General features: G+C 51.5%; 1 protein-coding gene across 1 annotated transcript; it reads right to left on the reverse strand.

The window, feature by feature from the left end:
• Positions 1-12,477: 12,477 nt before the first annotated feature.
• Positions 12,478-25,984, reverse strand: ZNF74 (zinc finger protein 74). Its single transcript, XM_054592823.1, has 5 exons — positions 25,527-25,984; positions 25,053-25,138; positions 16,613-16,739; positions 16,042-16,137; positions 12,478-15,076 (listed from the first exon to the last, which is right to left on the reverse strand). Exons 1-5 carry the CDS (start codon positions 25,558-25,560, stop codon positions 13,398-13,400), a joined length of 2,022 nt encoding a protein of 673 aa, XP_054448798.1. The 5' UTR covers positions 25,561-25,984; the 3' UTR covers positions 12,478-13,397.
• Between the last annotated feature and the right edge of the window lie 1,817 nt (positions 25,985-27,801).

Consider the following 27,801-nt stretch of genomic DNA (forward strand, 5'->3'; position numbering starts at 1 on the left):
GCTGCTTCCCCTGCCCCAGCCTTCACAGCCCTGGCCCCTCAGCTGTCAGCTGGTTTTGATGGCCTCCCACCACGCCACACACTGGTGGGAATCCGAGGGGCACTCCAGTATCCTGAGGAGACATATTTATAGGACCCCAGCAGGGCTGCTCCCACCTCATCTGGGTGCCCCAGGATGGGCTCCTCCCGGCAGGGGCTTGGCCAAAGCTTTCTTAATAAAGTGCCTTTTTCCCTCTGTGCTCTGACTACTTCCTGTCTGCGGAGCCTTGGACAAGGATGTCCTCCTCAAATTGCATGTGACTTCTTCCAAGTGGTACTCACACCCCTAGGATCCCTCAACCTAAGTGGAGCCTGGGAGTCCAGGTGTGGGTCTCCTGGGACCACACTGGAAGAGGGTTGTGCCCATCTGCCCATTATTTGTTTATCAAGTTAATGTTCCACCTACCTTGGCCCGCCCCATCCTGGCGTCAGAGCAAATCAGGTGGAGCCCCTGGACCGTAAGGAGCGGTGCGTGGGTCTGCATCTGACCTGCACTTTCCCCGCTGCTCACTGTTGTTACACTTGGGGGCTCCGAGCTGCTTGGTGTGGCCAGGTCAGGTCAGAGGCTGCGGCCGGGGGCAGTGGGCCACGGGCTCAACTTCCAGCTGGGCCTCATCTGGCACAAACAAGACGGTCTGGCACTGCATAGAGCCCCGCTGTCCGACTCAATAGGCTCCTTGTCCTCAGCCGGAAACTCACCCACCCTGCTGGTCCGCGGGTGGTGGAGGGAGAGGGAGGGGAGCTGGCCTGGCCCAGAGCCCTTGCTGGCCTCAAAGGCAGCCCCCTGTGCTGGACTGGCCCTCTATCTGGCCTTTTATCTCCCAGAGTCTTCACAGCTTCTGGCTTGGGCAGGCCTCCCAATGACTTTCCTGAGCTATAGAGCCTTATTTTCCTGTGGCTCCCACTGTCCCCATCCATCTGGGCCCCTCCTGTCTTCCTTCCTCTGCCTCTTGGGCCCCTTCCCCATCTTTTGATGCCCAGCAATTTTGATGAGGAGATTCTGCCGGGAGTCACCCATCATCTCCCACTCCACCCTACGGGCCACAGCACCACACGAGCCTGACCAGCGCTGGCATCTCGGGGATCTCACCTTCTCACCTAGCAATTCTCTGGTCCTGTGGTTGGATGCCACATTGAGGTCACCTTCAGTGACCCATACAGGGACTCAGCCACCTGAATGGGGAAGGCCTCATGTCACGGGCAGGACATCTGGCCGGGCTTGCACGAACACAGTCCTTGCATCTGGCCTCATTAGGCAGCACCCGGGCTCCATGTCTCCAGGACTCGCTGCTTCCCTTGGGCCAGCTGGGCACCCTCCCAGCCGTGGCCCTGCGGCTGGCTGGCCTCTGATCCTTTCAGGCACCAGGCCATGGTGGCTGCTGAGGCTGAGAACACAGGCTCTAAGTCCTCCAGGCGGGGCCGATGCCCAGCTGGGCGCAGCGAGGGCAGGGCAGTGACTGCGGGGTAGGGGTGGGCAATGCAGTGGCTCAGGCCACGCTCTGGCTGCGCCCCCTCCCCTCCAGCACCAGCGCTCACCACACTCTGGCTCCTGACCCCTCACCCCTCATTAGCTCTGGCTCTCCCTCTCCCCCCAGCCTGGACCAGCAGTGGTCCCATTAACCAGGCCTTTCCTGGGGTCTATCTTCCCCGTGCCTGGGGAGGCTTCCAGGTGCCCCAGATCCCAGCCTTCAGGAACCGCTCTGTGTGGGTGCCTCCCAGAAGAGGAGGGGCACCTCCTGAATATTGGGCTGCCAGTCCCTGCCACTTGCCTCCCCGTGGGTCAGAGGCTGTGGCCCAGAGGCCAGACAGGGGCCAGGCAGAGAAGCCCCCGCCCAAGGATGCTGTGGGTAGCCCTCTGGGGAGGGAGCTGCTGGGACCCCTCAAAACCCCCGCTGTCTGACATGCATTCTCTCCCTGCCCCCTCGGGCCTGCAGCAGTGCCAGCTCCCGGGGCAGGCGCCACAAAAAGGAACCGCGGCTGCTGGAACCTCTGTTGCCATGGGGACGGGGACCACAGGACCCACATCTGGTAGCGATTGAGGAGGAAAAATTATGAGTCGTGGAAAACGCAAATATTTTTTGTAGCACAGAGCACAAAGGAGCGGGAGGAATGTGGGACTGGAGCGGCCTGAGCCCGGCCAGTTTCCAAACAGGAACACAGCTCACACACACACAGACAGAGTGACACACACGCAAGGCCAGACTCGCAGGAACACTGAGAGACACCCACCGCAACACAAAACACACCAGCAGAACACAAAAACACGGACTGACACACTCACGGCAGCGCACCCACACGTACTACCAGACCCAAAGGAACACTCCCTCTCCAACGCAAACACACAGTCCACCGCACTGAAACACGACTCCGTACACACACCGAAAGAACCGAACATCGAGAGAGCCACGCACTGCCACAAACATAAACGTACAATCAGCCCCCAAGAACACAAGAGGCACTCTTACCCTGCCACACACACACACACACACACACACACACACACACACACACACTCCAGCTGAGGCAGAGAGCAGGAGGAAAAACTCCCTCCACAAGACATGCCATGTGCCACCACGTACCAAAACACCGAGACAGATGCGCGCACACACACAGCATAGGCCACAGGGAAACCACCATACAGACGCGACGCTGCAACACACACATACACCCAGACCCACAGAAGCACTGAGAGGCTCTCGTTCTGCAGTCACATACACCCCTCAGCAGAGACACCCCAGTGGACACACACCCCACGGATCCATAGAAACACTGAGACACATACCTTATAAACACACATGTCACCTGACACAGAGAAACAGAGGCAGACACACCAGGAAACACACACACACACCTGACAACAAACAGAAACACAGGGACACATGGCCAGCCTGCACAGCCACACATAGCCCACCCGTCCCAACTACATGCGGCGGCGGGCCCTCACCCTGAAGTGCACACACACACGCTCCACTAGAAACCCAGATACGAGTTCTGCACACACCCTGCACACACACAGGCACACTGCCAGCCACACAGAGCACCAAGACAGACACACACAGTGGAAACACACACACAATCCACCCAGCGCGCAGAAGCTGGCGATGCTGCGATTTTTCCGGAGCCCCAGGCTCAGGAAAAGCAACAATGATTGAAAGATCCCCCCAACCCCGTTCTGTGCTCTGCGAAATGGCCCATCCTAAATGACTGCTTTGCCCTCACCCTTTCTAGGGCTCCCTTGTTTACCCTGCTCTAGCATAACCCAAGCCCTTCCTTTCCTTGCAGACGTTCCTCGTTAGTAAACTTTCTTCCTCTTGCCCTGCCCTGAATAAAATCCTCTCCCTAAGTGTCTTCTGTGCTTCCCCCGCGGTTCTGGAGCACCGACTGTGTGGACTGAACCTTGCCTCTGGGTCCCGGTCACCCCCTCCAGGCAGCGGGCCTCCCGGAGGTCAGAGGTCGGAGGTCTCGTGCGCCACTCCCGCCTGGCCATCCTGGGCCCACAGGCAGCCCCGCTCTGGTCCTGTGCTCTGGGCTCTTGTTCACCATTACATGGCAAGAATTTGGTTTTGATTCTCTTTGAGGGTGGTAAATTTTATGTCATGTGTATTTTTGAAATTTCTTATTTATTGGTTTTAGAGAGAGGAAGGGAAGGAAGGAGAACATCAATTTGTTGTTCCACTTATTTATGCATTTACTGATGCTTTTTTTCTTTATCATCACCCAAGGATATATTTTTATTGATTTGAGAGAGAGAGAAAATTGATGTGAGACAGAAATATTGATTGGTTGCCTCCCACACATGAACCCACAACCTACATCTGTGCCCTAACCAAGGATCAAACCTGCAACCTTTTTTAAAATTTACTTTTAGAGGGAGGGGAAGGGAGGGAGAAAGAGAGGGAGAGAAACATCAGCATGCAAGAGATACGTTGACTGGTTGCCTCTCACATGCCCCCAACTGGGTACCTGGACCACAACCCAGGCATGTGTCCTGACCGGGAATCAAACCAGCCAACTGTTTCGTTCACAGGCCGGTGCTCAGTCCACTGAGCCGCACCAGCCAGGGCCGAACTGGCAACCTTTTGATATGAGGACAATGCTCCAACTAACTGAGCTACCCAGCCAGGACCATTGGTTGATTCTTGTATGTGCCCTGACCAAGGATTGAACCCGTGACCTTGGTGAATAGGGACGATGCTCTAACCAGTTGAGCTACCCAGCCAGGGCTGTTATGTGTATTTTAACACAACAACAATGACAAAAAGAAGTTGGTTAGAAGGAGGTCAATAGCCCCATTAGGTTTGTAATGACCTTGGGCTGACTCCTGGACCTGGAGCAGCTGTTGATTCAGGGGTCATGGAAATGTCAGTAGCTGTGCGGCGACAGTGAGGGGCGCAGTGGGCAACAGAGGAGGCTGCTGATGGGGGTTTGATCGCCCCCGATTGCCTGTTGTATACATCCTCATGTGAGACATTCCAGGGGCTTGTTTTTTCCACTTCAAATTAAATTTTAATATTCACTTATTTGTCAAAGTGAATATTCAATTATTAAAAGCATCAGCTGACATGCCTGAGAGTATTGTTGATAGGGTTCAGCTGATTAGAGTCAACAGTAATCTCTTGCAATATGGAACTTTCAGTCAGGAATTCAGGGACACCTGAAATTATATTGAATCAGATGTTCAGCTTTTTGGCCTTCCAAGACCAAGGCCAAAGCTAAGTGGTAGAATACGGTTTAATAGGAAGACAAAACACAAACTTTAGACCTTCAGTTTTCATTATACCACAACAGACTAAAGTTTGTATTTTCCTGGTCAAATTTTTTCAGAGCTTTTTCCTTTCCACCTTGGTTTACTTTATTTTTTTTTTAAAGGCTTTATTTTTTTTTTTTTAGAAAAATTTTAGGGTCATAGCAAAAGTGATCAGAAGGTACAGAGAGTCCCCATATACTCCCTGCATCTCAGCCGCCCCGCGCTGACATCCCCCACCAAGTGGGACATTTGTTACAGTCCATAAGCTGCGGTGACACATGCTGACCACCCGAAGCCCGTAGTTCACATTAGGCCCCGCCCCTTGGCAGTGTACGTTCTGTGGTTTGGACAAGTGCACAATGACATGTGTCCATGGTCAGAGTACCACACAGAGCAGTTTCACTGCCCTGAAAACCCTCTCTGCTCTGACTGTTCATCCCTCCCTCCCCGCTAACCCCTGGTGACCACTGATCTTTTTACTGTCCATAGTGTTGCCTTCCAGAACGCCATGTAGTTGGAACTATACAGTATGCAGTCTTTCCAGTTTGGCTTCTTTCGTTTAGTAATATGCACTTAAGCCTCTTCAATGTCTTTCTATGGCTTGATAGCTCATTTCTTTTTAGCAATGAATAATATTCTGTTGTCTTGATGTACCAGTTTACTGCCCACTCCCCTACTGAAGGACATCTTGGTGGCTTCCAGCGGCTTTTTATTAATGGTCTGACATGCATGTTGAGAGGGGAGATGTTAGCATAAGTCAAGAGACCTAACAGTGGACATTCTCAGTACATGCGCACCTCCTGTACCGGGCTCCCTAGTGTGTTGAGAACAGCCAAACAGAACTGCCTTCAACACTTCCGAATCGGTTGTCCACCGGTGGAAATGGGACAATGGTGCCATCTAGTGGTTAGATGTGGCAGCGCAGTCAAGAGCCTAAATAAGTGTGAGCGACAGCACAGCTGAGATACCGCTCTCCTGTTGCCAGATGGGACCAACCCCGTGGGATGCGATGTCCAAGGCCTAGATTATCCCCCGAAGTGGACATACCCAGGTGAGAGAAACCAGAAGGCTGAATGATAACGTCTGCCTGATGTGGGTGCTCTATAACCTGAGGCACAAGGTGGATCAACATGGGCGCGGTGTGAACCTGTTGCTGTGTAGGAATTTCACTGACGCACAGAGTTTTCTACCTTACGTGGGACGATAGCCCATTCTGTCTCTGTGCTCTGTGCAAAAATGACTGCTGACTCCCCCCTCGAGATTCTGCAGGCATAGGGGTGTGCTACCCACGGGCAATCAAGTAACGGAGTGTTGTGCTCCTTCAGGAGTGAACGCAGCCTGGCTGAGTGGCTCAGTTGGTTGGAGCATCAACACATACACCAAAGATTGTGGGTCCAATTCCCCATCAGGGCACATACCTAGGTTGTGGGACCCATCCCTGGTTGGAGTGTGTATAGGAGGCAACCGATCGATGTTTCTCATGTCCATGTTTTTCTGTCTCTCCCTTTTTCTCTCTCTAAAACCAAACCAATAAACATATCTCAGCTGCGGATTGGGAAAAACATTTTTTTAAGAGTGAATGTGATAGGCCATAGGAAGGAAATTCTGACACAGGCTACAACATGGATGAACCCAGAGGGCCATTATGCTAAACGAAAGAAGCCAGACGCAAATTCCTGGAGATAGAGAGTAGAATGGAGGCTGAGGGGGCTGGGAAGTGGGTGGAACAGGGAGTGAGCGATTAGTGGGCACAGAGTTTCAGTTTTGCAAAATGAAAAAGTCCTAGAGCCATAGCGCTGATGGTTGCATAACAATGCAAACTTATTCTGACAAGTTGTACATTTTAAAATGGTTAAAATAGAAATTTTATGTTATGCATATTTTATCACAATGAAAATACATAATATATAAACTAAAGAAAAAGAAACTGAGCTCTGGCTGGTGTGGCTCAGTGGACTGAGCGCCAGCCTGCAAACCAAAGGGCTGACAGTTCAGTTCCCAGTCAGGGCACACGCTTGCGTTGCAGGCCAGGTCCCCAGTAAGGGGCGTGCGAGAGGCAACCACACACTGATGTTTCTCTCCCTCTCTTTCTGCCTCCCTTCCCCTCTGTCTAAAAATAAATAAAATCTTTTAAAAAACAGAACAAGAAAAGTGAACGTGAGTAAAGACTGAGAGGTGAGAGGCTGTTGCAATAAAGGCTGCAAAGAATATATTGGCCAAATTATAACAACAGAATATTGGCCCCTGGAAGGTTGGATGGCCTTCATCCTTTCAGTTTGTTAGGGATGGGTCCTTAATGCGCCACTGGTTAAAGTTGTAGGAATTCACCATGAGGTGCCTCTTGTCCTTTCTGGGTTGAAAAACAGGCCAAACAGCTGTTAAATGGAAACACAGGAGGGATAAGCACCCTTCTTTTAATACATTGTGAGTAATGGGTCCCATCCTGCAAGCCCCTGTTTTAACATACATTGGGCCACATTAATAATTTTAATGACTTGAGAAAGTCCTCAGCATCCAATTTGGCAAAGCCAATATTAAGAAGAAAGATTTTTTTCTTTTAAATTTTATTTATTGATTTTTTTATGTATACAGAGAGGTAAACACGGACTTATTGTTCCATTTATTTATGCATTCATTGGTTGGTTCTTGCATGTGCCCTCACCAGGGATCGGACCCGCAACCTTGGCGTATCGGGACGATGCTCCAGCCAACTGAGATACCCAGCCAGGGAGGGACGGTCGTCTTCTGAGATCTTTTTTCCTTGCTCTTGGTCACAGAGTGCAAGCTTCGGTCTGTGGTGAGTGAATTGGTTCCCCACTTCCTGGGTGACTTTGCCTGTGAGTGGTGCTGAGCTGTGTTCCGCTCGCTGGTCCCTGCTGAGCCTTTGTCATGACCTGAGTCACTTTGTGGGGAGAGTACAAGATTGGGGTCCCCTTATCAGCATAAGAGGTGAGGGGAAGGTCTTTTACTCCATGAGTGTTAGTTATGTGTCTCAACCAGGAGTGACCCTCATTCCATAGGACATCCGGGGAAGACGGATACCCTATGCAATACGGGGCCATTGGGTGGCGGTTGTGTGAAGACCACCAGTAACCAGGCGACATGCTGAGGTCCATACTCTAAAGAACAGATGGCTCATTGGGACCCTCCAAAGCCTAAATGCCTTTGCAGCTGCCTCTGCCGCCCACACCTCTGCTGTATGGAGATTCTGAGTCACAGCCTAAGTGAAAATGTGCAAGGTGTCCAGTGGCAGCAACACTTAAGGCAAATGACCTGAAATGTTTTCCGCCGGGTCCTCCTAAAGGGCAAAGGACACGGGGTCTCTGAGGGACTCAGCAGACCTGGGTGCTCAAACCATACACATTCCAAAGACAGGCCTGTTTCCAGGTCTCCTCTGAGCCTCTGGGCTGCTCTACAGGTACGAGTGCTTGTGTGCCTCAGTCTGACCAGCTTAGTTTCGTTTAGGATTGTGATTCGGTGTGAAGGCCTCCTTTTGCTCTGGGGTGGGAGGCGGAAGTGAGGGCTGGAGTCTCAAAGGCTGGGGCCAGTCACACGGTTGCTGCAACCCCTGGGGTGAACCCCCAGTGAGAACGCTGGACACCGAGCCTTGGAGAGCTCCTCAGTCACGGCCCTTCACTTGGGACATCACACTCTGTTGCTGAGAGTTAACATGACCCCAGGCAACTCCATGGGGAGGGGACACCTGGGAGTGTGTGCCTGGTCTCTCCTGGTTGTTGCCCCCTTGTGCCTTTTTCCTTTGCACGTTTGAATCTGTGTCCTTTGATGGTAACAAGCTGTAACCGTTTCTGAGTCCTGTGAATCCCTCCAGTGAACCATCGGGCCTGAGGCGGTTGGGCGCACTGTAAGCTGAAGGCGACCACTGTGAAACAGACCGACAGAGACCACGGGTCCTCTTCGGTGCTGCTGCTGCAGCAAACACGCTACAAGGAGTCCGCTCTCGGCTTTGTCACAGGCCCCCAAAGCCGTAAGCAGTCATCGCCATGGGGGTGCGACCTAACCCTAGCCGCCTGACCAACTCCCTGCAGGAGGCGGCTCCCCACCGTGGGCGGCGGGAGAGGACCCCTGACACGCCTGCCCCTAGAACGATCCTACCAGGGGAGGGAACTGAACCAGAAACAGACATTTCTGACTTGACTCAACTGGAAATTCAAAATTTTATTGGAAGAATCGATGTTATAATCAGAATATGAAAAGGGTGCTGGGCACCTTTGGGCCTCCGGGATCCCGACTCTGAATTACCTTTCCGTTGGGACGTGCAGCCTGGCCTGCTTATCTGTAGCCCTCGGTTAGCGATCACACGGCGTGCGGGAGTGGGAAGAGGGCGCACAGCTTCCACCTGCCCCGCACTCACAGGCCAGCGCTCACCTTTCTTTTCACTCCAGCAGGTGTTCAAGGCACAAAAAATAGCCCATCCTAATTCCAACCCTAACCTCTAGACACCCTAGCCCTCGCCCTCTTTCCTAAATCCCAAACCTCACCCCTCACCCCATCCTAACTAGCACACATGCGCTTTGACCTCTGGACAAGGCGAAGCCACTGGTGCCGGAAGCCCCCCTGCTCTGCCCTCGGCTGCGGGGGGGAGGGAGGCGAGACGCGGGCCCACTGCCTACCTCTCACCTTCTAGTTTGTGCTCATGGCCCCCTCTGGCACGACCTACCTGGAGACAAACTGGCTGACACGTGGTTTGCGCCCAAGCCCCGGAACCCTGGGAGTGGGCCTGGCTGGGGCGATCCATGTGCTCCTGACCCTCCCTCCTGCTCCTGTTGGTCCAGCTTCGGTCCGGACAGGAACAGCAGGGTTATTCTGGAGCAGTGCCATGGGGAGTGACGGACCCCGTACGTCACTGGTCTAAGTGGAAAATGACAATTGTACTGACTACAAAAGGAACATGTCTGTCATTTCAACGATTCAGATAAAAGCCCATCCTGCCTTGTCATCTAGGATATGACTGCATCTGGTGCGTCCCCTGCGGGTGCCCCGTGTATAAGGGGATCTTCCCAGCCACCCTGCCATGTTCTGGGGGAGGCCCCCACCCACACTTCATTTTTTATTTTATTCTATTTAGTTTTTGAGCAAAGAGGAAGGACAAGCCTATTGATGAAGTCTAGACACTAAGGATTTGGCATGACCCTTCCTCCCAGGTACAGTCTAGGTGGTTTATTTCCAGGCCAAACCAGGGTGAAATCTTGGGTTGTTGGGCAGCTCTGCTTGTTACACACCAAGCTCTAGGAAAGCAAGTCCATACGCAGTTGTTTCATTAGTGCACCATTGCTAAATGGGCTTTACTCCAATAACACAAATGTGATGCAGTAGAAAATCTCTTTATAAATCCAACTCTATCTCCATAACAAGAAAGGAAACCCATATAATCATTTCTGAGGTATGCCAAGAAGGTGTTTGGTCAAATTCAGCATTAAATCCTGGGTTTTCAAAGCCTTCGCAAACTAGGCCTATAGTTTATTAATGTGATAAACAATCAGTTATGGAGAAGGTTGGCATTTTCCTAACAGTGACACACTAGCTCTGTCTCCCTTCAAGTCAGAATACAGACCCAGATGCTGTGTCAGTGAGGAACAGACCCACTGTGAGGAGTGACAAATGGACTGAAACTCTTTATTTTTCTTACGTAGCAAGAATTCAGGGAGTTGAACTGGTGGCTTGGCTAGAGCAGCTGCTCAAAAATCATCCAAGGTCCTACTTTTCCATTTCACTATGCTTTTGTCCTCAGTTGTCTCATGGTTGCAAGACGGCTGCTACACCCTTGGGCATTTGCATATAAGTTCCAGGCAGGAAGGAGAAGGGGAACAGGAAGGAACAGTTTTCCAATCAGGAAAGCAAAGACTTTGTCAAAATTGCTGGCAGGCCTCCACTGGAGCTTCATGGGTCAGCATTGGGCCATGTGGCCACCCCAGCTGCAACTTTAGAGGCCAAAGTGCCTTGAGGTGGACACACATCTGCCACAGAAGACCACTGCCACCAACACTGAGTGATGCTCTGCTAAGTGCTGGCCATCGTGGGTTTTAAAAAGAAATGAAATAGCTTTTTCGGCAGCTTTGAAGCTCGGGAGGTGAGGTCGCGGCTGGGCAGAGGGCATCGGCTCTCGTCCTCCCAGCCCTTCAACCCCCGCAAGGCCCCTGATAACATGATTTAACCCGCCCCCCAAAAATGAAATAAAAGGTTATCTATATGGAAAGGAGAGGCAAGATTTTATTTCCAGCTGATATGACTGTATACCTAGAAAATCCAAAACACTGAGAAGCTGTTAGAGACCTTAGAATAATTCAGTAACGTTACTAGGTATAAAACAAATATACAAGAAGACATATACGATCAATAGTTATCCTATACATCTTATAATAGAAAGGCTCAATTTTCAAACCCCACAAAATTGTAATGAACTTAAGAATAAATATAAGAACATTTATGAAGAAAAATGTAAAACTTTTCTGATGGTTAGAGGTAGATTTAAAGGAACAGTTATCTACCACATTCTTTGATGTAAAGGCAATATTATATGGAACTTAATTTTTCATAACTAGTCAATTCTAATCAAAATCCCAATGAAATATCCGGGGGAATGAAGAAGTTCTGAGAAAATGATTCCTGGTTCACATGGAACAACAGATAAAAGAGCTTTTAAAAAACTACTCAAAATGTGGTCCTGGTCTTACCATATGTGGAAGTGAATTATGGAGCTACAATAACAGAAAAGACAGGTCTATAAACAGTGAGGAAAGCAATTCAAGAATGATGCACGGCTCTTGAATTTCACATCCCAAATAGATGGAGGATTTAAGTGTTAACTGTAAAATATGGAACAAAAAGAAGGACTTAAGGAAGAGGTTTTCCAAGAGCCAAAGAAAAATATAAAGGAAAAAAGTCAAATAGATCTTATTAAACAGAATTTGAAAACCTCTGTACATAAAAAACGCAGTCACAAAGATAGGAAACGTATGTGCCAAGCCCGCACACCTGTGTGGGAGGGCCCATGACTCTCGTGGCGTGGCCCTGGGCTCTGCGTAATGCCAGGCCAGCTCCCGGGCACTCTGGAGGGAGGCAACGGAGCTGCCGAGGCCCAGGGTCACCACTGCGTCGTCACCACGCCCTGAACGAAGATCGCCTGGACACCTGACACCCGGCTCTGAACAGCGCCTGGGTCCGTGGAGGGGATGTGCGCCCCACGCTCCAACCGGCGCTGCAGGTTGGTTTCTTCACAATGAAATGGTATTGCTTTGCAAACACACAATCAAAAGCATCCTGAGGTGATTCCTTAGGCAGTTCATTTCCTTCATCTCAAATTTTCACTTCTAGAAACCTACTCTAAGAAAATGCTAAAGATGTATAATGCAAAAAATGCTCCATGAAGAATGATTTATAATAGTAAGAACACATGGGAATAATCACGACACCCAACAAAAGAATATCTCATAGAAGACTGGCTTCCACGTCGAGTTACGCCTCCAAAGACAGTGCAGTCACTTGGGAAAACATTCTTCTACACAGCAAAGTGGAAAAAAGATTAAAGGGATACTATCTACTATATTTAAAGTGATGTAAAAATGCAGTATGAAAAAAAGGAGAAGTATCAAAGTGAGAAATGCAGCTTTATTAAGAATTATGGATGTTTTCTCTCCTTTATTCCACATTTTCTGAAATGTGGTTATTTTGCCCCCATAATTTAAAAAGTATACTAAAAAGCATTTCATAAACTATATAGCGCTCTATACAAATGTAAAGTATTACCACTGAGAAGGCATCTTGTACTTGCTTAGAACTGAGTAGAGAACATGAATCCCAGATGAAGGCCATCTTCCTGTCCCTGCGGGGAGTGGGGGACGGTCTCCGTGGAGGTGCTTTGCCCTCGGGGGGCGGGGGTGCAGATGAGCTGAGCTGCATGGTGCCTGGGGAGACCTCCAGCAGCCCCAGCCTGGGGTGAAGGGGCGCTTCTAGGCACACCTCCCCCGACACGCACCCACCTTCCGTGGATGCGCCGGGCCCCGCCTACGTGCTCCCAGTCCCACCACGCGTGGTGGCCAGGCGGCCAGGCGTGACGTTGGCCCGTCAGGACCTGGCTACTCTGATGCTGGTCTGTGCTCCTGTGACATTGGTGCCACCTCTACCAAGTGACTCTGTAGGAGAGCCACTTAAGTGAGGTGAGTCTAGGAAATCCACTTTTTCCCAAACTCCCTCCATCCAAGGTTACTCTCCCCTCCAGGAATACATGAATGTTCGCTTGGAGGTAATACTGTTCATAATTCTGGTTTTTACAAATTCTTCCTATTACTTTAAACATACCAGTTCACAGACGAAATTCCTGATTGAAATCACGCCAGGAACCTGTCTGAGGACGCAATGACTGACATACCCTTCTGTCTGCAGGAAATAGCGATTCCCCTGGTCGGTGACTTCCAAACCCATCAAAGGAAACAGGACCGCGGGCCATCCTCAAACGGCACTCAGCTCTCCACTCCTAACAGGGTACCCCTTCCCCGGGAGGGGATGGCCACTATTAAGAGGGTGTCTGCGGCAGCACGTACCTCCGAGCCAGTGTTCTCTCCCCCTTCACCCGGGGGAAGAGGCCAGATGACGTGTTAATTTCCAGGCTTGCTGCCCAGGGGGAAGTTCCTACTGGCCGAGGGCTGAACCACACACAGGAGCTCTGCCATGTCCAGTGAGTTTATGGGGTCCATGCCGCTCACGCCCATGCCACCCGCGTCCAGCAGGCTGCTGGGAACATAGTACGTGTCCAGCAAATGCTTGTTGAACTGGATGGCGAAGGGCTTCTCTTCTCTGTGCATTCTCTGGTGTTCAGTGAGGTGGGCGCTCCAGTTGAACATCTCACCACATTCATTACATTTAAATGACTTCTCCCCGGAGTGGATTTTCTGATGTTTAATCAGACAGTGATTCTGGCTGAAGGCTTTGCCGCACTGGCTGCATTTATAGGGCTTCTCTCCAGTGTGGATCCGCTGATGCACGATGAGGGATGAGTGGCAGCTGAAGGCCTTCCAGCACCGACTGCAGTCAAAGGGCTTCTCCCCTGTGTGGATCCTCTGGTGCACAATGAGGTAGGAGTGGGAGCTGAAGGCCTTCCCACACTCGTTGCACTTGAAGGGCTTCTCCCCGCTGTGGATCCTCTGGTGCACGACCAGGTAGGAGTGGCAGCTGAAGCCCTTCCCACAATCGCCGCACTTGAAGGGTTTCTCTCCGGTGTGAATCCTCTGGTGGAGGGTGAGGCGTGAACGGTTATTGAAGGCCTTTGCGCAGTTGTTGCATTTAAATGGCTTGTCTCCGTTGTGGATTTTCTCGTGCACGGTCAGGGATGAGTGGCATGTGAAGGCCTTCCCGCACTCGTCACACTTATACGGCTTCTCTCCCGTGTGGATTCTGTGGTGCCGGGTCAGGTGCGTCCTCTGGTTGAAGGCCTTCCCGCACTCGCTGCACTTGTAGGGCTTCTCCCCGGTGTGGACGCGGAGGTGCATGTTCAGGAGTGAGCTGCAGCTGAAGGCCTTCTCGCAGGCGTTACACTTGTAGGGCCTCTCGCCTGTGTGAATCCTGTGGTGCACGTTCAGTGACGAGTGGCAGCTGAAGGCCTTCCCACACTCGCCGCAGAGGAAGGGCTTCTCGCCCGTGTGGATCCTCTGGTGCTCGATGAGGTTGGTCCTCCAGGTGAAGGCCTTGCCGCACTCGTTACACCGGTAGGCCTTCTCCCGCGCATGCCACCGCTGGTGCAGGGTGAGGGACGAGCTCTGATGGAAGGCCTTCCCACACTGGCCACACGCAAACAGCCCCGCCCCGGGGCCAGCACTCTGGCGCTCAGCTGCGGGCGGAGGCTTTCCCAGTTCGCTGGGCTTGCAGTCCCTCCTCCCGGCGCACGTTCTCCGCTGCTGACTCCCAGCCTCGCTGGACGGGACACTGTCGGCGTGTCTGTCGGGAGCCTCTCCGAATGCAGGAACGAGGGCTCCTTGGCTCTGCTGGGCGAAGAGGGTGCACCTGCGGGGAAACGCCTCCCCCGACGCTTCCTGTCCCTGCCAGCGCCCCTCTGTGGGAACCTCCCCACAGCCGGCGGGCGCACAGCTCCAGAGCGCAGCCTCGCCTCTGGACGGAGCCGCCAAGGGGCCCTCCCAGGCCCACCCGGCGCCTGGCCCGCGGCTGTGGAGACTGGACCTCGCCAGCCCCTCCGCAGTTGACTCCTGGGAAGGCTCTTCTCTGCAGAGGCCCTGCTGCCGCCGACACAAGTCCTTCTGTCCCCCAGGCCTGGGCTCCCACCCTGCAAGAAGCGGAAGTGCAATCTCCTGTGAGCAGGTGGAGGCGTGGCCCTGGAACCGAGGGGAGACCTGCCGCGGAGGGCGCAGGAGCACAGAAAAGAGAGCGGAGGCTAACGGAGCGAGGGAGCTTGAAAGCAGAGACACAGGCAAACAAGCTGGTAAGAGGGAAGGGGAGAAAAACAGCAAAAGGAACCCCTAAAAGGAATTCCAAAAAGAGCAGGAGGTTAGGAAAGGTGCAGGGCTCATGGATACGACTCACTTGCTGAAACATCAACCAAAAGATTGTTGTGTGTCAGAGCCAGGTCAGCACTGGCCTGGACAAATGTAAGTCCAAAAACAACAATTAAATTTAAATTTAAAGTGTCCCTTGTTCAAAGGGGAAAAAGAACTCCCTCACCCCACCTCTCTCAGCGTTTCCTTTAGAAATTGACATATTAATTAACATTAAATGCATTCTCTGCCCCTGAGATGTACACGCGTCCCTTTAGAAGCTAAATGAGCCTCTGCCAGGGTCATGTCCGGAAGGGACGCCTCCCCTGGAGCCGCCTCCGCGCACTGTCTCCCTGCTCTCCCCGCCCTCAGGCCGCTCTGCCCTGTCCTCCAGGAGCAAACCGGCCCCAGTCCCACACACACACTCCCTCTCCTGTCCTGCTTCATTTCTCTTGGTGCCATCTGAGGGCCGCCACTTGTTAAGTATTTCTGTACATGTAGAAGTCACTCCTGCCTCCAGCCAACAGAAGGCAGCGGTCTTGGCCTCCTCCTGCTGCGCTCCCAGCACAGCCTCTGGCTCACGGCCACGCCCCCTGGGTGTACTGGGGGGGGGCGGTCTAGAGGGGGCTGAGCAGGCGCAGATGGAGCGGGGCAAGGGGCTGTGGAAGGAAAGCAGGCTGTGATGGGGGGCCACGTGGGGAGGTAGGAGGGGCGCTGGGGCGGGGGCTCCAGATGCCTCTACTGCACCCCCTCTCACCTGCACGAGCCCCTCTGGGGACTTCTCTGGGCACCTGCCACGGCTCTTCGCCTCGTTCCAGATGGGAGATCACATCTGGCTTGCAGACCGGGGGCCCTGCATGTGGGGAGGCGGCGGTATGGCTCTGTGTGCTGCGGCTCTCCAGGGCCAGCTGACAGGACAGGGCAGTCCTCGGCAAGGCGCGGGCTGGCACGGAGAGGTGTGCGCCGTCCCCGGGGATGGGGGTCTCAGAATGGGAAACCAGGCTGAGGCGGGCACGCTGAGGAACCCACGGGGATGGACACACCCCCGCCTCCGTCTCCCTTGGAAAGCCCCAGGGTGGGCTGGGCTCCCCGGACCCTACCCACCTCCGCCCACCCGTTCTGGTTCGCCTGGTGACCAGCCACTCCTCCAGGCAAGGATGCCAGCGGCACCGCAAAGCCCTGCCACAAGGGCCTGGGGCACACAGGCCACAACCCCCACATGCTGCTGAGCCCGGCCCCAGTCGGTACTGGTGCTGAAGGGAGACCCAGGAATGCCCGTGTGGTAAGGTGCCCAGCCACAGACCCCGAGCCTCAGGGAGCCACCTTACCCAGGGCGAGAAGGTTCTGGTAGTTCTCCAGCATCACGTCCCGGTACAGGGCCCTCTGAGGAGAGTCCAGCTGGCCCCACTCCTCCTGGGTGAAGTCCACAGCCACATCCTTGAAAGTCACCGATTCCTGGGATGACACACATGTCCTCAGTCACCCAGGATGGGAGTAACTCCGATGGCATTCAAGCTTCCAAGGGAGTTAAGCGTTAACCCCGGTGACCGTCTCCTGAGTGTGGAAGGTTGTGTGCAGACACCATCTGTCGTACAGACACACACAACACAGCTGGGCCAGGAATCGCCGTTTGGACCTGGCCTTCTGAACCAGAAGGGCCGGCCACCCGGCAGCCCAGGCGCACATTCTGCGAGCACGGAAAGCCGCTGTGACGAGTTCTGGGTGAGAGGCCATTCTTACCAGGGTCAAGGAGGTCATACTCAGAACTTTTTTTTTTTTTTTTTTTGAACATTGATTGGTTGCCTCCCTCATGAGCCCCAACTGGGGATCAAACCCACAACCTAGGTATGTGCCCTGACTGCAAATCGAACCCACAGCTTTTTGGTGTATGGGATGATGCTCCAACCAACCGAGCCACCCAGCCAGGGCCATACTCAGCGAACTTGACAGAATAACACAAAGAACCCAGAAACCCTGTTCCAATCTCACCACTGCAGAAGGACTTGGCCCAAGACAGAAAGTCACTGTCACACCCTAAGGAAGGAAACCCTGTACTTGTCCGCAAGTTCTGTGCCTCCGCAACCAGGGGAGCCCTTCCAAGTGCTGCCGCCTGCCTGCCGCTCCCACCTCCTGCTCCTCCGCCCTCCCCAGGCCCATCCCACCCTGTCCTGCTCCCGCCGCCCTCCGATGCCGGCCACTGATTGCAGGGTGACCCTTCCACCCTCATGGTCACTCTGGTCCCAAGTGTCACAAATGCCCCCAATGACTCCCTTTGTACCTCTGCCCTCAGTTCCTAGGCTCTTCTGTCTGGGGCTCCTCACCCCCTCTGGAGCCCCCAAGCCGTCACCCCTGACAGACTCTACACCCAGCAAGTTCCAACCCCGCTCTGGGTCCCACCCTGTCAGAAAATGAGCTCTCGAAGCCCACCAGGGCTCTGACTACGGGCAGCAGGGGTAGGCGGGCTGCTTTCTAAGCCGCTGCTGACTAACTGCTCTCTCCTCAGAGACGCTGGTGCTCTGGAAGCCTGGCTCAGACTGCGGTTAGGGTGTAGTGAAGTTGGACATAAGGCGAAGAAGAAACCAAGGGCAGGAAACCTGGCTCGTACCTCGTAAACATTTGCCGGGGGGTGTCTGGTGTGGGGCCAAGCTCCCAGGGCCGACCGATTCCTCGGGAAGCTCCGGATCCACATCAGCACCCAGAGCCAGGCGATGGGCATAGGCTGTCACGCCCCGAGAAGAGGCCACATGCCTGCCAGGTGCTCACCAGGCAGTCAGCAAGGTGGGGGGTCCCAGGTCGCAGTGGTTTTGACCTTTAGGTCTAGAAGTGGCTTATACTTTTAAAGTTATCAATATTGCTGTGATCAATAAATAGTTATCAATATGAACTGCGTCTCCCTGAAATTTGTATGTGAAAGCCCTAACCCCCAATGTGATCTGAAGATGGGTCCTTAGGAGGTAACTGAGGTTACATGGCGTCATGTGTGGGCCCTGGCCCAACAGGACTGTGTGCTTGTGCGAAGAGGACAACAGCGATCGGTCTACAATGTGCACGGAGGGGAGGCCGTGTGGGGTCCGCGGAGAGGCAGCCACCTGCCAGCGGGAAGAGGGCCTCACCGCTGGCCTTCGGGCCCCCAAGCTGTGGGAAGGAAGCTTCTGCTGTTTCAGCTGCCCAGTCGATGGCATTTTGTTACGACAGCCCAAGCACAGACAAATGTCAACATAGAAAGAAAGAAAGATTAAACCACTCTTCATACCACAGAAGGTGCGGCTCCAGATGGAGCAAGGATCTAAACACGAGACATCTGGGGACAATTCTGTGAGGCCTTGGGTGGCAGACCCAAGACAGGAAACCCAGAAGCCATGAAGAGAAGATTTACATTCGCTCCACGAAAGTTTACATTTTCTGCACGGAGTGCTGACAAATCACTAAGAAAAATAAAAACGAGAGACACCTTTGGGCAGGTGTGTGGTGGGGAAGCATCCGTTTTAGCATTTCTGGTGAAGCTGAGAGGGTGAGCTACTGGGGCCTCGAGAGTCCACGGTGGAATTCCTGCCCAGCCCGGAGTGACCGAGAACACCCCGGAGACAGACTGAACGCCCATTGGGACGCAGACAGAAACAGACTGGGCGGCGGGGAAAAGGAGCAGGGCGGACGGATAAACCCGACCCCTGGGGGTCTCTCGAGAGCACAGCAGTGGGCACAAAAGCAGACTGAGGGAAACACACCCACTGTGATGCGCCTCACAGAACCATCTAGAACTACCCACAGTACCGCATGGAGTTTACAAATACTCAGATGTGCCTCTAGCTCCACCGTCTGGCAGGTAAGGGCACAGGCTCTGAGCACGGCAGCCCCAGCAGGGGTGGCGGGGAGGCGCGGGGCTCCCAGCTGTTGCTCTCACTAGCTACGTGGGCATAAGGGCACCTCAGTGGCCTGCTTGTGACTCGAGATGCTGACAGCACCTGTCCTTGCACTGCGGTGAGGATTAAATGTGTTACTCCTGCGTGTGAGTGCCCTCTGGTGTTTGTTGTTGGTCATCTCCTCTGACACTGTCCGGCAGGTGAAGGCAGGAGGCGGAGAGGGGAGAGGGCACAAGTGCTTTGCCTTTACCTGCAATAGTTTAGTTTTTAAATGATTGGAAGCAAATATGACAAAATTTAGACATTTGTTAAGTTTGCAAAGTAGATACATAGGTTATTATTTTTCTGTTTTAAATGTTTCAAAAATTTAAAAATAAGAAAAAGCCATTCAAGGAGGAAGAAGTGTAAATTTCCAATGGACTTATAAAAAAAAAAGTGATTTGTCTCAGGAAAATGTAAATCAAAACAAAAATTAGGGAACATTTTTTACCTGTCAGAAAAGAACTAATTCAAACCCGAGAAACCAGTTTGGTAGCCTGGCAACAAGAAAGCACTTTTGGCAGGAGTAGGAGCCGCTGTATACTTTTGGGTGTTTAAACCAAAGGAACGAGAGTTCCTGCACAGGAGGAAGCGAACGTGAGGTTGGATACTGCAGAGCCATGCTTACCAAAAGCCAACCAACTCACGGCGTTAGAATGATTTCCTAAATTAGGGCCCAGGCATGTGGGCAGACCATAGAAGATGATGCAGCCATCCAAAGGAAAGCACAGTTCACTATGGGAAGTGAAGGAAGCCAGACAAAGGTGGCCACATAGTGCGTGATCCCATTTGAATGAAATGCCCAGAATAAGCGAATAGAGATACAAGGTACGGTAGTGGTTGCTGAGGGCTGCGGCGGGGCAGGGGGCGGGGACAGGGAGTGTCTGCTAATGGGTATCGAGGTTCTTTCTGGGGTGAGGAAAATGTTCTAACATCGATGGGGGTGATGGTTGGACTACTTTGTGAATATACTAAAAACCACTCAACTGTGTACTTGGAAAGTGTGGATTTTACGGTGTGTGAATTATATCTCAATAAAGACAAAGGGAAGCACTGGAATGTGCGCAATATGATTCCATTTTTGAAACATGTTTAAGCTCTATGTCTGTGCATGGCTGAGTCTGTTTACGTGAACAAAGGGATGTGGAAGAATAAATGTCAAAGCTGAGGACACTGACCGCCCCAGGGAAATGAGACTTGTCTGTACGGGGAAGGGAGATCATTAACAGATTGCCAACTTGTCACACAGCAAACAGTTTTTGTAAATTAAGTTATTTTTCAATGAAGAAGGAAAACCCAAGCGGAGCGGGAACTGACCTCCCCATCTTGGCCTGGCCACTCAGCTTCCTTGAGCCTCAGCTTCTCTGCGCAGGGAATGAAGTGAGAACACCGGGCCTTCAGGGCTCGGGGAAGATTGAATGAAACGAGCTGCGAGCAGACCAGTGCTGAATACAAGAAAGGGCCCAGGGCCGGCCAGCCCCTCGCGGCCGTCTCGCACCCCTCTGGCTGGGCAGGCCAGGAGGTTGGAGACCCTGCTCCTGTCACTACGAGAAGCGAAGCAACAGCAGCCTGCGCTGCCTCCAGAGTCCTGACAGGGACACCTGCTGTCTCAGGCATTAGAGGAGGGGAAGACTGCAGTGGGGGTCGGACGGGGGCACAGAGGTGGGGTGCGTTGGGCGAGGCAGCAGAGTGAGCTGAGTATGCAGAGGAGCGGGGTGTGGGGGAGCTCCCACAGTGTGAGGGACGTCGGAGCAGTGGGAGGCGCCGCTGTGACCAGAGTCAGAAGTCATCTAGCCCAGGTGACGGTATTTGTATTCTGCGAGAGGCAGGACAGATGAAAGGCAGGGAGAGTTGAGCAGCAGCTTGGGAAAACCCGGGTTTCTTGTTCTGCTTCCAGCCACAAAAGGGTAACAGAAACCAGATGTGCTCTCTTACTTGAAACAACCAGTAAACTGGGCAAAACATAAGAAACAATGGTTGATTTCCAGACAGTAAGCAAGGAGCAATTCAGAGAAGCCTCCTGCGACGGGAAACAAAGTGAGCCCTACAACCGCCCCACCTTCCCGCCTGCACCCAGTTTCCAGCCTGCAGTGTCAGGGGAGGGAACTCGGACAGAGCCTGTGGTCTTTGGAGTTGACGGGACAGAGGACCAAGTTTGGAGAGAGCAGGAGACTAAACTCTGCAGGGCGAAGTGCCAGAGCGGAGGGAGCTGCACAGGCTCAGAGCTGTGGGCGCACTTGAGACTGACAGGGCTGCTGGGCACGTGCCTGGAGCAAACCACCCCAAACAAGGGGAAAGAAACGCCAGGAGGAAGTAGGCGGAGCAATCACTAAAACGCACTAGGGGCTGGGAAGGGTTGTGCGCCACTCAGCCAGGGTGGAACGTCCTCCTGCTGTGCAGGCGCTGAGTCAAGTCCCCAGAAAGATGCCCTCTCAGCGGTGAGCCGAAATTAGCCTGAGACGATGGCTTCTCTGCACCCACCTTAACAAAACCTAAAAGCGGGCCTTAAAGGATCAAACTGATACTAAGTCATTACATTGCATCCCCAAACAAATCCCAGAAATCCTTAAGAAAGTCCAAGCCCTGATGAGTGTGGCTCCGTGGGTTGGGCATCGTCCCACAAAGGGAAAGTGCGCCAGTTCGACTTCTGGTCAGGGCACTGGCCTGGGTGGCAGGTTCGGTCCCGGTTGGAGTGCATACGAGAGGCAGCTGATCTATGTTTCTCTTTCACGTTGATGTTTCTCACTCTCTTTTCTCCCTCCCTTCCCCTTCTCTTAAAAAAAATAAAAGAAATTAAAAATACCCTCACACTCAACAAAGTAAAATTCACAATAGCTAGCATCCAGTGAAGTGACTAAAAGGAAAAACAAGTTCATAAATTCAGAGGAAGTAAGAGTCTATTAAAATACTATTTTTTTACTTCCAAAAGATGGCATTTAGGGAGAAATAGAATAAAAAAAGACACAAGACAACCCTGAAGAGCCACAGCAATCTTGGAAAGAAGAATAAATTTGGCCCTAACTGGTATGGCTCAGTTGGTCAGGCATCATCCTGCAAAGCAAAAGACTGGCGGTTCCATTCCCTGTCGGGGCACATGCCTGGGTTGAGGGTTCAGTCCCTGGTCAGGGTGTGTACCACAAGCAACCAATCAATATTTCTCTCCCACATGAATGTTTCTTTTCTTCTCTTTCTCCCATCTTTCCCTCTAAGTAAACAAACACATAAATAAATGAGGTAATATGCAAAATGCCCTATCCTTAAAAAAAAAGAAAAAGAATAAATTTGGAGGTATCATGCTACCTGATATCAAACTATACTATAAAAACCAACACATAGATCAAGGGAACAGAATAGAGAGCCTGGAAATAAACCCTTGACTATATGGTTAATTAATCTATGACAAAGAAGGCAAGAATACACAATAGGGTATAGACAATCTCCTCAATAAATGGTTTTGGAAAAACTGGAAAGATACATGCAAAAAAATCAAGCTAGACAACCTTCTTACACCATATACAAGCATAAACTCAAAGTGGATTAAAGACTTAACTGTAAGACCTGAAACCATAAACTCCTAGAAGAAAAATACAGGCAGTAAACTCTCTGACATTGCTCTCAGTAATATTTTTTGGATATATATGCTCAGGCAAGGGAATAAAAGAAAAGTAAACATCTGGGACTACATCAAACTAAAAAGATTTTGCACAGCAAAGAAAACTTACTGATTGGGAAAAGATATTTGTCAGTGATACAGTCAATAAGGGGTTAATATCCAAAATTGGTAAAGAGCTCATGCAACTTAACACACACACACACACAAAACTAAAACAAAAAACAAAAAATAACCCATACGATTCAATTAAAAAATGGGCAGAGGGCTTGAATAGACATTTCTCCAAAGACGACATACAGATGGTCAATAGACATATGAAAAGATGCTCAACATCACTAATCTTCAGGGAAATGCAAATTAAAACCACAGCAATATATTACTTCGCACATGTATGTCAGAATGGCTGCTACCAATAAATCAACATACAAGTGTTGGTAAGGATGTAGAGAAAAGGGAACTCTCATGCATTGTTGGTAAGATTGTAAATTGGTGCAGTCACTGTGGAAAACAGTATGGAGGTTCCTCAAAAAATTAAAACTATAACTACCTTATGACCCAGCAACTCTACTTCTGGGTACTTATCCGAAGAAATCTAAAACACTAATTTGAAAAGAAATATGCACCCTAATGTTCATCGCAGCATTATTTACAATAGCCAAGATATGGAAGCAACCGAAGTGCCCATCAATAGACAAGTGGATAAAGAAGATGTAGTACCTGTACACAACGAACTATTATTCAGCCATAAGAAAGAATAAAATCTTACCATTTGTGACAGCACGGATGGACCTAGAGGGTATTACACTAAGTGAAATAGGTTAGACAGAGAAAGATAAATACCATGATTTCACTTAAAAAATATTTTTTACATTCAATATTATTCTGTATTAGTTTCAGATGCAGACTCATAGATAGAGAACAGACTGAGGCTTGTCAGATGGGAGGGTTGGGGGGCTGGGTGAAAAGGGAGTAAGAAATACAAGTGGTAGTTACAAAATAGTCACAGAATGTCAACTGCAGCATAAGGAATATAGTCAATAATATTGTAATAACTATGTATGGTACCAGGTGGGTATGGGCCCTAATTGGGTGGGGGGGGCACTTCTTGAATTATATAAATGTCAAGTCACTATGCTGTACTTCTGAAACTGATATACAATAAAACTGAATGTTAACTGTACCTGAAAAAAGTGTTTAAGAGAAAACATTTAAGAAAATTAAAAAAAAAAAAGTAATAAAAAAAGACAAGACAGGTAGAAAACACATGGCAAAATATCAGATGTAAATCCAGCCATACCCATAATTAAATGAAATATGAATGGTCAAACTCCAATTAAAAATTAGAGATGGTCAAACTGAATTTAAAAAGTAAGACCAAACTACATGCCAGCTTCAGAAACCCACTTTAAATACGAAGACAAAGAGACTTAAAAAGTGAAAGAATGGGGAAATATAAACCCTATAAACACGAATCAAAAGAAAGCTGAAGAGGCCGCCCCACACTCTCCTTATCAACTGTAACTTTCTAAACAGTGTGATGAGCAGCGGTATTTTAGGTGGTAGAACAAAACCCCAATTCTGTAAAGGGCGGACCTGGACCCTGCTTAGCTGGAGAAGTGGCCCCAGGGTCCATCCCTCGCTGAGCTCCCAGATGCTCTAAAACTCCAGGTTTCCCACGAAGTCCCCATGTCAGGGGCCCAGTACAGAGGAAAAGCCCAAAGAGGCGCACCCCCTGCTGCCACTCTTTACCCCCCACTGCAACGCAGCCCCTCCTTCAGCTGTTCCATGCCAGGTTCTACACCAGAAACCCCCCCAAACAAGGAGCAACCACCACAAACACTGCCTGCGTCTTCAAGTGGAGATAAGCAAAGTGATCTCGTGTCACCGACTTGCTGGGGCTCCACCAAAACCACTCTTCAGAGCTCCCGGCACAGTGCGGGCCACTGACCCACCCGTTAAACCGAATGGAGCTGGAAGGGGCGTTCGTCTTGAGGGCACCCCTGGGGCATCACCTGGACTCTCTTCAACTGGAGCTGTTCCCAAGGCTGCTTTTTTTTTTTCTTTTCTTTTTTTAAAAAATGTAACTCATCACTTGTCCAGGGCTTTCTGAAGACAACAGCAGCCCCCAGACCAGGGTGGGAGGTGCCGGGGGCGAGGGGTAGTGGATCTTGAATGACTGAAGATCCTGGGCAGGGGAAGGAAGCTGCGGACCCTCTCCATAAGGATGTTCAGGAGGAAGAAAAGACAGCCACTTACCTCGGATCTGGCTGCCAGGAGCCCCTGACCCAACTTATTCTCTGGAATCTCTTTGAGAGGAAGCGCAGGGTCCTGAGAGGACAGAGCTGGGAAGGAGAAATGAGTAAAGGGGGCTGTTCAGCCATAGCCATCAGAACCCCACAGGCACTCCACCCCCGGGACCCAGGACCCGCGAGAATCAGAGGAGTCAGGAAACGCCCCCTCAGATGGAGTGGGGTGCGAGCCCCAATATCTGGCACAATCTTATACAGCATCAGGGGTTAATTCTGCCACTCAGTGTCAGGCACTCCAACTAAAAGGGAAAAACATTGCCATTTCCTTCCTCTCATCAGCATATTCAAGACAGTGGCTTCTGCACGGTGAAGAGGCAGGACGCCTGATTCTGCTGGTGCTTCTGGGAAACTAGCCTGACCTCTCTTGAGGGTCAGTCTCAATTGCAAACCCACAGACCCACTGACTAAAAGCCGATTGTACCTGTCTCCTGGGGCTTCGGGGCAGGGGTCTCCATGGCGGCCCTTGGCAGCTTCCCCCGGAGGCGTGGGCAGCTCTGCAGCCTCCTGGGCCCCAGGCCAGGCTCAGAGAGAGGGTCCTGCTCCTGGGGCTCAGGGACAGCGGCCTGTATGGGAGCCCCGCGGGGTTGCGCGTGCACTCCTGGCTGCAAGGTCACACTGGCCCTGCGCCCCGCCGAGGTCGGGGCCAGGCAGGCTCAGCAGGAGCCCCGCACCCCAGGCTGCGCGCACGCCCCATCGCCGCGCCCCACGCAGCCTGTCACACACTCCTCCCGGGGACCACGCGCGGGGCCAGGCAGGCCTGGGGCTCAGCTACCCGGAGCACCCGGAGTCAGTGGGCGCGGAAAGCGGCCAGCAATCTGGCTCCGGGGCGGACGGACAGACAGACCGATGGACGGACGGATACTTGAGCGAGCCCACCGGCCTCCCACAAAAGGACAACGGCCACAACAAAGGAGCAACCCAGCGGTCGCCGTGGGAAAGTGCGCCTGCGCGGGATGGACGCAAACTACTACTCCCCGGCGTCTTTGCGCCAAGCAGGCAGCGTACTACGTTTCCCAGAGAGCATCGGGGCACCTGACCCGCTATGACGTTCCGGCCCCGATGAGTTACACGCTTCTGGGAAATGTAGTTCCGGGGCCAGAAACCCTGCACTTCGTCCCGCCCCAATCGCTGTCCCCCGCCCCGTGGCAGTATCTGGGGTGTGTGGGTCAGTCTGTGGGTGAGTGCTGGGTCGCTGCGTATCTATTTGGAGGGGTCTCCAGAGGAAGGTGCCCAGGAACGTGGAATTGTCCTATCAGTGTGTGGGTGTCTCCCTTGGAGTCAGGTTGCCTCTGGCCAATTACCATTTTTGCAGAAAGGCTCAGGTCCCCGCCCCTAGGGATGCTGGAGGCCGTGGGTGGGCTGTTAGTGGGTTTTCCAGCGACCTGTCCAGGGACCTTGCCCCTTCTGGAGAGGGGCACTTGGAGATCCCGGTGGGGGTTAGGGGAGGAGAAGGTAAAGCTCCAGCTCTGCTCTCAGACCGGTGGCCCTGACGTTCGTCCACCCTCAGGAGCTAGGGAAAGAGAGTCTGTGTAGTGGCCCAACCTGACACAGTGCTCTAACACTCACCCGGACCCCCAGGCTCAGTTTTGGCCACAGGCTCTATGCAGCCAGCGTCAGCACACCACAGCCGTGCCCAGGCCTCCCCTGCTGTGGCGGCGAGCCTCCAGTATTGCCCCCATAAATCCTGTCTCCTGGTATCGACACCCTTGTGTAGCATCTCCCACAATGAATATGACTGACTTGTGTAAAAAAGAAAAATATATTGTGGAAATGCTTGTATGTAAATCATGAAGCTAGGTCATAAAGACATTGATTGCAGCTTCAGCTTAGCTCTCTTGGATCAGTTACTCTTGGGGAAGCCAACACCACATCCTAAGGACACTCCAGCAGTCTGTGGAGAGGTCCACATGGCAAGAAACTGCAACAATTTGCCACCCACAAGAGGGATTAATCTTGGAAGCGGACACTCCAATCCCCAGTGACATCTTAACTGCAACCTTATGAGATACCTCGAGCCAGAACAATGCAGGATACCAGACGTGGTATACAATAATAAGTTTATTGTTCTAAGCCATTCATTTAGGGGTAATTTGTTGTACAGCAATAGATAACAAATAAAGATAAAAGTAGTGTATATAATTAATGCAGAAACTAATTCCAGTCCTTGAAAATAGGATGCTATGAAAATGAAAAGTCAAATGTGCGAGAAACTTTGGAACCAGAAAAGGTCAGAAACAAAAAGTCAGGGTTTGCTGGGTTTGAAAATTCCCAGCCTCCTCAGATAGGATGCTGAAATTAAGAAATGACCCATAGGCAAAGATTAGACCTAGGGCACAGTCAGGAAAAATGCTGTAAAAATGAAGTTGCATGCAAAGATGCTCAACATCATTAGCTATCAGGGAAACGCACAAAACTACAATGACATACCACCTCACATCCTCTAGAATGCCTGTAATCAAAAAAGAGAGAAAATAACAAGTGTTGACAAGGATGTGGAAAAATCAGATCCCTTATCCACTGCTGGTGGGAATAGAAAATAATTTAGATGCTTTGAAAAACAGTCTGGCATTTCCTCAAAAGGTTAAAAATAGAGTTATCATATGACCTGTATTCCACTCCTAGGAATATGTCTAAGATAAATGAAAACATATGTCCACCCAAAACTTGGACCTGAATGTTTATAGCAGCATTGTTCA

This window comes from Pteronotus mesoamericanus, unplaced genomic scaffold, assembly GCF_021234165.1.
Source record: "Pteronotus mesoamericanus isolate MK-2021 breed Mesoamerican mustached bat unplaced genomic scaffold, CSHL_Meso_final scaffold_371, whole genome shotgun sequence".
Taxonomy (NCBI): Eukaryota; Metazoa; Chordata; class Mammalia; order Chiroptera; family Mormoopidae; genus Pteronotus; species Pteronotus mesoamericanus.

Bases quoted from the DNA above. Each gene is read 5' to 3' on its own strand.
- ZNF74 (XM_054592823.1), bottom strand. From the start codon at position 25,560: ATGGAGACCCCTGCCCCGAAGCCCCAGGAGACAG. The intron at 16,740-25,052 runs GTAAGTGGCTGT...GTGTCATCCCAG, and splicing joins TCCTGGCAGCCAGATCCGAG to GAATCGGTGACTTTCAAGGA. The intron at 16,138-16,612 runs GTAAGGTGGCTC...CCCCACATGCAG, and splicing joins CCAGAACCTTCTCGCCCTGG to GGCCCCCGGTCTGCAAGCCA.